Source organism: Drosophila teissieri, chromosome 2L, assembly GCF_016746235.2.
Source record: "Drosophila teissieri strain GT53w chromosome 2L, Prin_Dtei_1.1, whole genome shotgun sequence".
NCBI classification, from domain to species: domain Eukaryota; kingdom Metazoa; phylum Arthropoda; class Insecta; order Diptera; family Drosophilidae; genus Drosophila; species Drosophila teissieri.
The window spans coordinates 16,474,498-16,488,324 of record NC_053029.1 but is presented as its reverse complement, the minus strand read 5'-3'; the positions used below and the strand labels follow the sequence as shown (position 1 = coordinate 16,488,324).

The window sequence follows — 13,827 nt, the reverse complement described above, 5'->3', positions numbered from 1 at the left end:
TGCAGCTATGCAACCACTCGAAATTGGCAGTAAATAATAGCCCATAAGCCCATATTTTAAAACGCCATCAAAGTTGGCTTACAAAAATCAGTTAAATCCACACTTACCTAACCGCGGAAAGTAATTTCAAACAATTTAAATTTGCTGTTGGTTTTAAATTATATATGATAAATAAATACTTGCATTCACTCCGAAATTGCTGGAATGCTGAATGCCTCAAGTACCATTCGATAATAGCATACGCCCGCATAACTGCCATTCCAGTTTTATTCAACTTTTTTGCATTTTTTCCCTTGCCATAACACATAATTAAAATTACGCGCACATTTTGTACACATCAAATCTAACCTACACCCACACGCACATGCAGTGCTTACAATTGACCCAAAATGAACTCTTTCCCCTGCAATCTCGCGGGCTTTCGGAGCAGCCATCCCCCCGGCCAACCCCACAGATGCCAACCACAATTTAATCTCCCTGGAATTATTTTCCCCCGCCCAGCCAAAGAGGCCGTTTCTCCTTGAAAGCGTTCTTTCTTTTTCGTTCATCTCAGTCCTCCTTGACGGCGGGATTGCCTTGTATTTGTTAATAAACTCCCCGGCAGACTAAATTCAAATTACGCACACATCTTGAGAGGATTGGGGTGGCGGGTGGCTGGTGGAGGGTGGCGGGTTGCTGGCAGCCATTTCGCTTATAGGCTGCTCATTATGTCAGGTCTATATTCATATACGAGCCCACGCCCCCGCATCCATGGCGTTCCGGCGGAGTGCGTGAGCTGGCCTCATCCGGGCGCCTCATCCCTCGCCACTCTGACTTGTCGTAACATTTCATCTTTATTTTGGCATTATTCCCCAGGCGCCGCTTATTGTTTTTCGTGAAAATGGCAACGGCAATGGCAACAAATTAGAGGCCCGTGCCCATTGCCCGAAACGAGATGGCAACGAGTTCGGCTTGTGGGCAGTCCAGGGGGTATTTTCTAGTTTCCTCGACTACCAGGCTCACCAGGTGGAATATCCCTTGAGCACCTCCACTTGGGTTGTTTTCCGTTCCGTGCAACTTTAATTATCTAATGGCGAAGCACGACGTACCTCGTATGTCCTATATATTTAATACGGTGTTATTTTAAATAACACATTATTTCTGTTCTCAGCGAAGCCAATTCCAAAATTAGTTTAGTTTTCGATTTAAAGAAGGGACCGTTAAATAACAACGGCTTACATCACTGAATAATGAACACTGATAAAAGCTAATTGGTGCAACACAATAGAAATTGCGTACCATGCTTAAGATTCTTGCTGCAGCACTGAGTTTGAATTTGAAAAGCTTAAAAGAATTTTATTCCATTTCTTTTTTTAAGACCATAAAATAAATTAGTGATAAAGACTGGTTTTCATTCGTCCATTCATCCAAAAATAAACGCAAGAATTGCCCTCTGCTCTATTTACTCATTTATTTATCCTTCTGATCTATATCTTTTCTTTGTATTTAGATGCAACGTGGCCAGAAGGTTTCGATTTTGGATAAATTCATCGTACAACAGATTGGTTAACATGATTCTTCACATTTGTGCCTGCTTATCCGGTTCACTCCATATTCAAGTATTCAACATTTAGCATTCTATGGTTCAACTAACATTTGTTATAATTTAAAAAATATACGTGGTAACGGCAATAATCCTTCTGTATTGTCCTCGCAGCGCATCTAACTTTCCTTCATGTAGGATCAATCAATAACTCATCCAGGCTCCCTACCGCATCGTTTATCCATTTTAAGGTATTGTATTCCAGCGCCAACGACTAAACATATAGAATATCTTTGTATACAAACATCCACATGGATTTGCTCTACTTCTTCAAGCCCCAAGCATTGTTACTGGGCACAGGGACACGGCGTTGCCCGGACTCGCGAGCCAGCACTTCCATGATGCTCGTGGCGGGGAACCAGCACTGCAAATAATTAAGCCAAATAAGAATGTGATTTAGTTAATGTTTTTCTAAGTTGAACTCACCCTATCCTTATGAGCCGTGGCCACAACATTGCGATTCGGCTCCTTGTCATAGGAAACCGATTCAATCCCAAATATCTCGCACAACTCGTGCACTAGCTGCCTCTTTTCGCGGTTCATCGTGGGGAAGGAGTGGCTCCTCGACCGTTGCTTGCTTTCCTTCGCCAGCTTTACCAAGTCGGTCAACGTCTCGTAAACGCTCTTGGTCAGCGCTGGGTTCCTCTTAGCGAAGCCACGAACAAACTCCGAGTACTTGGTAAGGGACTTTTGCTTTGTATCTGGATTTCCAGAAGACAGGGCCACAGCCAGTCGGCGATTTCTCTCCAGTAGACGACACTCGTCGTTGCAATCCAAACTAAAGATAAAATGGTATGAATATTAATAACAAACTCAAATCTGGCTGAATAGACACCACTTACGTTCTATTTGATTTTTTGGCAGGAGCCAAGATTTCGCTGAGCTCCATGTAGTTTCCGCGTGACATCTCTGCCATGGATGAGGCCAGCTGGATGGTGGCTATACGACTGTGCTCCCTGGCAAGTTCCTGGCAGCTGCGGTTCTGCTTTCGGTGGCCGCACTCGCACTGCACCTCCACCAGCTCCTTGCAAGGCGTTTCCGGACAGGCTCCCTCGTGGCAGACAGCGGCACACTTGTGACCACAGTTCGATCGTGGCTTGGTGCAGCTCTGGCGGCAGATCTCGCCGGCAGACTGACAGGCGCCCTCGTGACACGGCTTTATACACTTGTGCCCGCCACACGGCAACGGCTTGCCACAGGCCAGGCCACAGCTGAAGTTGGGCTGCGAGCAGGGAATGGTCTTCCGTTGCTCGTGGTTGCCGTGACAGAATTTCGTGGTGAACATCATGCAGGGCGGACAGGCGGCCGCCGAATGGCAGTTGTGCTGCGGCGGATGCTCGCATGGATGAGAGCGCGAGCAGGGGCGCTTGCAGATTGGTTTCTTGGTGCCGCAGGGCACTGGTGGATAGATTACTTCGGCTCCACACTCGCAGTAGAGCTCCTCGAAACTGCTGCGGTAGCATGGCGGACAATTGCCCCGGTGACACGGCTGATCGCACTTGTGTTTGCCACAACTTAGGGTTCGATTACAGGGCAGTGGACAAGCGTGGTCTATGTCAATGCAGCACTCGGCGTTGCACTTGTGCTTTCCACAGCTCCGCTTCTTGGTGCACCGTCGCTTGCAGCGGGCATCGTCCGCTCTGCTCGATAGCTGCCGGCATTTGATCATTTGGTCCATGTGGCCGCAACGACACTTTACAGCCGTCTGCTTGGGACATGGAGGGCACTGGCCCAGGTGACACTTGCTCCCGCATTGGTGCGGATGCGCCGGTTTCCCACAACGTAGCGTCCTAGAGCAAATGCCTTCGCAAGTGGGAATTGGGTCCAGGCAGCTTGAACGCTGGGCAGCCGGTACAGGCATTTTGCCGCAAGGACAGCTGGTTATCTGCTCGGGACTCAGCTTACAGGGTCTGAAAAGATGGATTTTATCAGTTTATAAGGCATTTGATTCATAGTAATCTACACAACGACCCTATTGCAAACGTTTTCGCTGAATAATTTAGCATAAAATTGGTTCATATAAAATGCAGTTCTGACGTTTAGTAGGATTTTTCTGGCTTTTTTGGTTAATGTTTAATGCACATATATTAGAATCGTCTTATTTGAGTTTTAACCGATTTAGGTTGATATCGATTTATAAAAAAAAATATTAAAACTTTTACTAGAAATTAAAGATTATAAACTATCAAATATAGTCTAAATTTTTTTAGATATAAGAAGTGACTTTGAGCTTACCTACAACTTCCCGCGTGGCAGGAGTCCTTGCACTTGTGATTGCCGCAGGGAAGCGGTTTACCGCAACTATCCTTGCAGGAATAGCTGCGTTTGTCCTGGCTTTCGCGCGTGCACTGCACCTGGCGCTCCTGCTTGCCGCAGTGGCAATGCTGCTCCACTTGGTCGGGACACGCTGCGCACTTGCCCGAGTGGCACTCCGCCTGGCAGCGATGCTCGCCACAGTTAAGCGTCTTGTCGCAGATCTCGCCGCAAAGCAGCTCTTCCTTCATGGCGCACTGCATCGTTTTTGTGCTGCGTCCACATCCACAGCTACGCACCACGTTGGCCTGGCACGGCGGGCAAGGGCCCGGGTGACAGAGCAGAGTGCAGGCGTGGCTACAACCCTCAATGCGGCAACATACCTCGCCACAGCTGTGGGCCAATTCGGTTCGAGATACCGGCGGGTTCTTCAGTTTCCCGCAGAAGCAGAGATACTCGCGTGGCAACTCCTGCAGCACATTCTGGCAAGCTGGACAACGCCAGCCCACATCGGACTTGGAGCTGCTCGCCCAAGTAATGGTGCACTTGAGGTGGAGCAAGTGGTAACAGTTCTGGCACGACCAGGTTGGCTGGTGCGCCTTGATCGCCTCCACGCATACAAGGCACTCCAATCGGCGCTGCTCGATGTCGCGAATCAGTTTCTCTCGCTGCGATAGTTTTTCGTTATCCGCCGGTGGTGGCGGTGGACCTCTCCGTGGGGAGATTTGCTGCTGTTGTGACTGCTTTTCGGGCGATGGGTGGGCGCTCTCATTGCTCGTGTCCAAATCGTCAACGGCCCTCGGAAAGCCGTTGATGCGGTCTCTGTTGCGATTCCAGTCATCCCTCCGCTTGTTGCTGCGATGATTGTCGTAGCGCTGCTGCTTCTGCGGCCTCCTACGATCGCTTCGTTCATATCGGTCCTCCCGATCGTCACGATAGTCGGAGCGGCGTTGCTGACGCGTACTTCCGGGCCGAGAGTCCCTGTCACGGTCCCGCTCTCGCTCCCGTTCGTAATTGTGGTTCGAGCGGTGGTTGTTAGCTCCTCGTTCAACTGGTTCTTGGGCTCGAAGAGTCCTGGGTCTCGTCTCATTTATGGCAGTCTCTAGGCTGGCAGTGCTGTTTCCGTTCGTAGTGGCTGCCGGGGTCTCTTCTAGACTCAGCTTGGCCAAATTGGGCACGAATTCCGGAGCTGAGGCCTGCAGCTTGGAAGCGCTGAAGTCAAACGGATTATTGCCAAAAGGTGTGTAAAGACTCGAAAAATTGCTGCTGCTCGGATTGCCCGATCCATAACTGTTGGTAAAGGCGGCGCTGGCGATGCCATCGCCATTTTGATAAGATGGGAATATGGGCTGCGAGTAAAACTGTTTGGAGAATAGATAAAATACATTCTAAAAATCAGATTTTCAACCTTCGGAGATTGATGACTCACATTGGCAAAGTTGTTGCTGCTCGCAGATGCCACTGGCGGATTCAGTCCAAAGGCTCCCCCACCGCCGCCAAGGGAGTAGTTTGTGTCGCTGCTGCCCAGCGGATGTTGCATAGTGCCAGTGGCATTGGAGGGCGCTCCTCCACCCAGATTGTGCTGCATGATGAACTGATTGAAGTTCACGTAGTTGTTGTTGCCGTGGCTGTTGTTGGAGCCACCAACTGCCGCCGATTCGTGACCTCCGTTGCAGGCGGCCATGGCGGGTGACTCATTGCCGGGTCCCGCTTCTCCGGTGCCGTTGGTCAACTGCTGCCAGTACTCAGCCATGGACAGTGCGGTGCTTCCGTTGTTCACCAACGCCTGCTGCGGTTGCAGCCGCTTCCTTGCCGCCGGAAAAATCTCTAACTGGCCGCCGCTGTCTGCTGGGCATTGCCCAGCGCTACCACGGGATCGTCTGCAATCCACGGAGGAGGTGACCGAACCCCAGTAAAACTCCAGACACGTGTGCAATGGTGAAATTGAGCCTACTGGCGAAATTAACCGGATCGAATTCTCCAATCGACTTAATTTAGTGAAGGCCTTTCTCCGGCCAACTTGATAGACCGCAGCCCGGGTCCGCAGGCACTTTTTACTGACTTTATTGCGCTTTTCCTGCGTATTTTCTGCTCGCTAAAAATGTAAATTGCTAACAAAACTACACAACACGGTCATACCGGAAAAATTGGTCCCACTGATATCGGTAGGTCGCATATCGCCAGCAATCGACTTATCGATAGTTGTGCAGATTTACGATTTAAGAGGAAAAGAGTTGCCAACTCGATTTTAGTAGCGCTGGGTTAAAACTTAACAGCACGATTTTGTCAGTTATGTTATGCTCGCACACTTACAGTGGTGCAAACTATAAAGTGGCGCCATCTGGCTGAGTGCGAGTGCACTTTTAAATATGTTAAGTGAACTGCAATGGTTCGTTAATTTGTTTCATGAAAAAAAAAATACTGGCCTTAAAATAAATTCCATTTTGATATTTGTCATTGTCAACTTCGACTTAAATTAGACTGCACAATCCGCGTAAAGGGGATATGTGAAAAGTTGGATCCAGACACGAACAAAATCCGAACCCAATCATATTTCCAATCCAAACTTAATTCCAACCAAAAACCAAAATGTGCTTAAAAGCCCGCAGCTATTTTTTTAATTTTTTACTTTATTGACTGGCATTATACGTGCTTATTTTGTAGCGAAATACAATTTTCTTATGTAATACACTAAATTTAAGTCCTAATTTAACTTCTAGCAAAATCGTTGCTTGAAAATAAGTGTAAAATGAATAACAACAGTGGAAGTACTGAGCTGTGTAATTGCCACTAATTTGGTTGATACTGGCCGGGCACTACGATTCCATCGATTTAGAATGTCCTGAGATTGCTGAGAAGGGTTTGCTGCGTCGGCGGCTGAGATGGACCAGATCCAGGTGCTAGAACTCCAGGTGGTGGCGGCATTTGAAAAGTTTGAGCCATGGCCATTGCCATGGCAGTGGGTGGTGGACCTTGTGGCTGTTTTCCTGGTACTGGGAGTGCGGATGCTGAGACGGTGAGTCCATCCAACGGACGGTACTGGCACTTCTTGGCGTGGGTGCGCATATTGCTCGACTGGGTGAAGGCCTGGTTGCAGTTGGGATGCGGGCAGACATACGGCTTGCAGCCGGTATGGTAATTCAGGTGCGTCTTTAGGTGGTGCTTTTTGGTGAAGGCTTTGGGGCACAGGGGGCAGCTGAAGGGCTTGATTCCCGAGTGGAGGCGATGGTGCAGGGTCATGTTGCTGCGATCGGCAAAGGACTTGCCACACACGGAGCACTGATACGGTTTCTCACCACTGTGGGTTCGCATGTGCTGTTTGAGCAGCATTTTCCGCGAAAATCTCTTTCCGCACTCGTTGCACTTGTGGGGTTTCACTCCCGTATGGATCCGGACATGCATATTAAAGGCCACACGCTGATTGAACGACTTGGGACAGTACGGACACTCGTACTCCTTCCGGTTCCGGTGGATCTTCAGGTGACTGCTCAAATATCCCTTGTCGTTGAATGTCTTGCCACATTCGGGACACTCAGCCGCAAACTCCTTGGTTCCACGGTGAACGGACAGGTGATACTTGTAGTTCCGCAGCTGGGAGAAGCCCTTCCCGCAATCCGCACACTCGTAGCGCGGCGACTTGTGCGTCTTTTCATGAGCCTGAAATAAATAGATTAAAAAAATAAATACAATAGTAATATGTTCTTTAAGGCTACGGTTCTTATTAGAAATAAGAGGTTAATAAGTCTTGATAAAGTAAAGACTTAAATAGTTAAGTCAGTTGCTTAGATCATTTAACAGCGATGTTCTAAAAGACAACAATTTTATTGTCAGTCAAAAGTTTCAGTTAAAAATATTTGGGATTAACTTGTATAGCATGGGAATTACAGTTTTTAATTATATTTTAATATCATTTGTATTGAGGCAGTGGATTCACTGAACGATTAAGAACTCCAGTTTAGAATAGTAAGCCAGGATTGCAGAATATAACACGCTTATACATTAGAATGTTCCTTATTCTTAGCAATTTTACTGTCAGTCAAAATAGGTTTTTGGTAAAATATAAATTAGGACTAACATGTTTAGCATGTGAATTACAGTACAAGTATGCAACTTTGAAAGTGGCTTGCAATTATTCAGATAGCCACTCAATTTGGTGGTCTTTCTCAAAGGGGCCATTTTGTGAATATCTCTCGCTCGCTCGACGGCTGGCTCTTTCTAACGTATCTTGTAGCTGCACCCATGCGTAAAACCAGTTCTCTCTTTTTGCCCGCTTCTGTTTTGGGCCGACTCCATTTTGAACGGGTTGCTGGCGAGATTTGCATAAGGCACTCAATTCTTCGCGCCTCTCTCTTCCCCACTCCACTTGACTCTCCAATCTCCTCTTCGGAGCTCCGCCTCCCAATTGGACTACTGTTTCTCTGTTTTTAGGCCCCGCCCATTCCAGATGGTATCTCAGTTGGTGAAGAAACCCGTTTCGGGAGGATCTCGTGCGCCTCTTGACTTTGAGGACCGGGCGAACATCTGATGTGATGTATGGCCACATGAAAGGTTAACGCTGTTCTTGGCTTGGAGGCATTGAAAGGAGTTGAATTCCTAAAGATATTTAAATGGCTAAGCAATAATAATGCTTAATCATTTAAGATTACCCAGAAACACATTTCGCTTTGCGATGAATGTATTCAAGCCCGTTGGAAGAACATAATCATTAAATATTTTGTCATTTATAATTGTAAAAAAATACATGTGCAATTGCAAAATGATTGTGTGTAAGTACAAAATCCATAAATGGTTATATGTATAATTCTGTTAGTGTTTTTTAATTTATAAGCAAATGTTTTACAGTAATTTATTGTGTTTGGCATTCTGATGATTAAAAACACCATAAGAAAAAATAAAATTGTAATCGGACAAATCTAAATCTTTGGTTTCCGGAACTCTAGTTGGGAACTTAGTACATATTTTTGATCACTTGTGATTTTATGTACAAAAGTAATACGAAAATTTGCACACTCTATATGCTCTATAAATATTTAAGTGTTATCTATAAAATTTTAAATAAACATCTGTATATAGGTTGAATAACCTTTACTGGGGATAATAACTAACTAAAGGCCTCATAGTTTTTCATAATGCAGATGTGTAGATAAAATACCCATTTACTTTAAAGAGGACACCATTCTAGTATGAATATAATAATAATAATAACCAAATCTCACCTGCAGAGTTTCCGAGCATCCGAACACCTTCTCGCAAATCCTGCACTTGTAGCTGATCTCCTCGGCGGATGTGGCGTTGTATCCACCGATTCCACCGATTGGTCTGCTGGTACTGCCGACGGCGGTGGTGATCAGTCCTCCGGCCATCTTAGGCATCATTCCGACGGCCGTGGCCTGGACCGAATTCAGGCTCAGATTGGTCACGGTGGTCAGTGAGATGTGAGATGCAGTGCCGGCGGCTCCTCCAGTGGCGCTCATGATCAGATCCCTAACGGGACGCACTGAGCCGCTGGAACTGCTCACCGAGGAAGCGGCGGGTGAGATGAGAGGTGCGGTCTGCTTGTAGCCACCCGTCTGCAATCTTTGGTAGTAGTCCAGGCACTCCGGGCAATCCGGGCGAGTGCAGGCGGTGCTTTTGGTGCGTATGAGAGGTTGCTGTTGCTGCTGCTGCGGTGGTGGTGGCGGCGGAACCGAGCCATTGATCACATAGGGAGCAAAGAAGCGTTTCTGCTGATTTGGCAAATGCGGCTGATGCTGATGCGTTTGGTAGGGCGATGTAGGAGGGGTACTCAAGCCGGCAGCTGCTGCAGCAGCCGCATAGGCGGGCAACAAGTGCGGAAAGAACTGGGCATAGAACTTGGTGGCATTGGCCATGGCGACCAAGTCTGGCGGCAACATGGAGTAGGCAGTGCCATAAGGAGATGATGGTATTGCCAGTCCTCCATCAGGCTGAGGGCTCCTGATACTGTTGCTACTGCTCTTGGAGAGATCCAGGATGTTCGTGCTCGTATCCTGAGCGGATTTACGCTCCTTGCCCAGAATTTTACTGATGCTGAAGTCAGTGACTTGAGCCGGTGGCAACTGGGGACCAGCTCCCAAGTTCTGGACTCCATTGGTGGGTGATGTACGCGCCGGAGAGGGCGAGAGGTCGTAACTGCGCTGCAGCATGGCGTGCTTGAAACCCATTCTTCTCCACGGCGAAGAATCACTCATAGACCATAGACCGCTGGCGTTACCGTTTTGGATGGCTATTTTCTGAGGCGGAGGCGCTTTGTAGCCGGGGAACTGTCGCGTTACGCGTCGAAACACGAAATGTCATGGACTCACAGCCCACAGCAGCCGTCATCGTCTTTTGGCCGGGCCTAAAGCCTGGCTTACGCTCCCGCTCTCGAATTTAATTGGTCGAGAAACAGGTTTCCCCGCACCAGTCTCGCTCCGTATCTCTCTCATAGACTTAACTTAGGGAGTCTCTCCAATTAACCAGGTTTGACTGCTGGAGACAAACTGTCGCGCCTCCAATTACGAGAGGAGCTGCAATCTGCAGACCCAGAACCATTTGGTAGTAGCGTTCTACTAGTCACATCTATCATAAAGCTTATCGCTCCTTTCAGATCGCTCTCCCTGCACTTCTCTCATTCTGTTTATTCACTGGACCTCTCTGATAAAGTGACTAAGATTTCGTTTTGGCCGCGTTGTTTTTGTAATTAATTGCGGTAATAAAATGTGCGCATCGTTAAATTTTCAAAATGTATTTCTCTTGTTCCTCATCCTCATCCTCAGCCACACACATTCACATACACATTCTCATCCATATGCACATCCTCGCCCGATTCCGAATCCGATTCCCAGGCATGTGCGAATCTTACGGTTATGCGCATGCGCAGCGATCATCTTTTGAGGCAACTCGGCTCGTCACGGCTCTGCAGTCTTGGCCGTGTGCGAGTGTGCGAGTGTGGGAAGGAACTGAAGCTATAGACTGGATGACATAACCGGCACGATGGCCAAATGGTGCACAGGATGACAGGTAGTTTTCTTGCGGTATTTTATTAGCGGTTCATGATTCACCATGGCGCCAAACAATTTAAGTTCAATACAAAGAAACTTATGAGGCTTACTCAGTTAATAAAATAAAGATTTTTCGCGGTATCGAAAATGTAGATAAGGTATCCAATAATGATTCCATAAATTTGGGAAAAGAATCTATTCCAAACTAGGGTACCCTACAAATACTGCATACTGAAGCATTTAAACTTCAACCAACTTCAATTCAACTTCAGTTCCCTTCGGGACTGTGACCACTTCCTCGACTTGCATAGCATCAGTAGCGGCCATAAAAATGTGCAAAACAAAATGCTCCCCAAGTGATTTGTGATTGGTCGAAAAGCCCATAAATAACAAGGTATCCAGGCCGAGGACTCTGAGGATCCACGCAGGTGGAGTAGAATGGTGACACACCACCAGAATTCGAGGAAGCTGCAGATACAAATGAAGTGGTATACATTTACAGCTACATGGAATGAGATCCGGTGAAAAGAAGGCGATTTTCTGAATCACAAGGACGGGAAATGAAAGTCGCGCAACCAACTGCCGATTACGGAATAGAGACTCTAATGCACACGGCACTATCTTGTACACCATTTGTCCACGATCACTTACAAAACGATCTAATCAGGATTACCTGTCGGAGAACCCCTTGAATCCTCCGGAACAGTGGCCAGCTAGCCAACTAGGCAACTTGGCAACTACCGATCCTCTTTGCAGTGATTGATAATGGTTTGACTGTCAACACGCGCTGCTCGCTCCGGTTGACCACGATCTGCATAAATTTGGATTAAACAGGCGATTCGTTATAATTATACATATGAGGAGCGGGCGGAGGAGAACAGCAAACAGCACAAAACTTGTTCAACCTTAGTTGAAAAACTCTTTTTCGTATTTCGTTTTTCAGTTCGGTTGGCAGTTCGTGGAACTCCGCCAGATTATTTACATATGAGAAGCGATGGAAACTTGAGTTTTAATTACACTCACTAAATCATCGGGCCTCTGCAGACTGGAGACCCAGGAGAGTTTGTTTTGTCGCATGACTAATGTTTATTAGCTGCTAATGGTTTGTTTTACAAAAGCTACGTGGTTGCCCCATACGAAGTCCCTCCGTAGCATCCCATCGCATCCCATGGCATCCCATCGCATCCAGGCATCCAGGTGACTCTCATGAACGCTCCAAAACTGTTTCACCCGTTGACATTTTGACAAATTTCCAACTCCTCACTACCGTCGTCGTTTTGGGGCCGTCTCCAATGTAAGCTGATACCTATCTCAGATGCCCAGATCCCCATCCCCAACCCCACCTACCGATTCCCCCGATCTTCCCCATGGTTCTTCTTCTTTGTTCACACTATTAATTTTCCGCTCGTTATTGTCGTCGGGACTCCGAGTTCGTTCGCTCAGGCGACTGGTTCCCCTCATTGGGGTGGTCGGCATTTATCTTATTTTGTGTGCGTTTAAAACTTCTTTGTGGAACTCTTTAATGTCATGTGTTATCGGTTAATGATCAGCCGCGTTGCCAAGTGATTTTCTGTCAGCGGGTGATCAACTTTGCCTTGGATTTCCCCTCCGATCTTCACCTCCGGTTCGGGTTTGTCCTCCTTTCCGCGGATTCTGTTTAATTTCCTTAGTTGGATGGGGTTTTGTTTTGTTTGGATCTTTGGTTCTTTGGGCCTTCTCGTCTGCGCCTTGTTATGTGTAGCTTGACAAATGTGTTGATTTGCCAAGTTTATTTCCAGCGATGGTGGGTCCAACATTTTGGCAATAAGATTGAACGACCTTTTTGGCTTTCTGATTTTTCAAGGCGGACAAAAGGCTGAAAAGTTGAAAGTTCTCAATTTCCAGGTAAAACAGTTTGTTGGCCATGAAATGTATTTAAGCTAAATAAATACATACACTAATATAATAAAATAAATGTAAGCAAGTTATATATAAAACTAAAACAAAAATGTTTAAATAAATGTTGGTTATTTGAATGTTCAATAGTTATCGGCAAACTTAAAAGTGAAAATGGTCTGAAATTTGCATGCAAATTCTGAAGTGACGCCCACCTCCTAATTCCAGTGATCCAAAAGCCCCACATCACTTATGTATGTGTCAAGCCTTGGCCATAAAACTAAAACAGGGCCCTAACAACAGCGTTTAGGAGGTGTTATACTATTGTCTACCCGCGATATAATTTATATGGATGAAATAAAAGTTCGCTGAAAACGAGACAGAGACAAAGGAGAGTAGAGCGCGGACAAAGCGATATTCGTGAATTATATATGCACATCTGCATATGTACATATGTATACTCAGATCCAAAGTGGCTAAACTATATATGTACATGTGAATAAGCGAGGCGTATGGCTCGGCAATGTTGTAGATCACAATCATTTCAATTAATTCGAATATAAAATACGAAGTGGGGACGGCGGCTTTTGCAAAATGAACAGCGTGCGCTCGAATATATCAAATTTCAATATAAATGAGCCACAAACATAAATCAATGGGGCGGGAAGGCCCTGGACCCCTCGACCCCGCTTAAACATCTTGAATCCCCCATGGACCCCCCAGATTGAAAAACACACGAAAGTGATGAAACAAACACGCCCGAGATCGTTTGACTTTTAATGCATCCTATAAACAGATAATACAAGCCCCCTGAAAACCAAAACAAAAACCCAAATTTAATGGACTGACGAATAGCTGTCAACGTCTTTGGAGGGAACTTTCTTTGCTCTTAAAATGTAATTTATTTTATTTTTACAACAATTCAAACGAAAACGAACAAGTAGACGGCGCGAGCGAGTGGGATGGAAGTTAAAAGTGAGAGGGAGGGCGATACTAAACATTTAATCGGACGTTAATTATGTTAATGAAAACACATTTCGAATGCAAGAATTAAAATCAAATTTTTCAATTTAAATTCGATCGCATCGCATGGACCATTTTTATTCGAAAACACAT

At 46.3% G+C, this 13,827-nt stretch overlaps 2 protein-coding genes across 2 annotated transcripts; both read right to left on the bottom strand.

Annotated features, from left to right (window-relative positions):
* Positions 1-1,425: 1,425 nt before the first annotated feature.
* LOC122619680 (protein shuttle craft) lies at positions 1,426-5,971 on the bottom strand. Its single transcript, XM_043797159.1, has 5 exons — positions 5,265-5,971; positions 3,818-5,196; positions 2,425-3,492; positions 2,009-2,360; positions 1,426-1,946 (listed from the first exon to the last, which is right to left on the bottom strand). Exons 1-5 carry the CDS (start codon positions 5,586-5,588, stop codon positions 1,845-1,847), a joined length of 3,225 nt encoding a protein of 1,074 aa, XP_043653094.1. The 5' UTR covers positions 5,589-5,971; the 3' UTR covers positions 1,426-1,844.
* Positions 5,972-6,482: 511 nt separating this feature from the next.
* LOC122626489 (zinc finger and SCAN domain-containing protein 21) lies at positions 6,483-9,999 on the bottom strand. Its single transcript, XM_043806765.1, has 2 exons — positions 9,052-9,999; positions 6,483-7,492 (listed from the first exon to the last, which is right to left on the bottom strand). The coding sequence occupies exons 1-2, from the start codon at positions 9,997-9,999 to the stop codon at positions 6,668-6,670; spliced, it is 1,773 nt and encodes a 590-aa protein (XP_043662700.1). The 3' UTR covers positions 6,483-6,667.
* Positions 10,000-13,827: the final 3,828 nt, after the last annotated feature.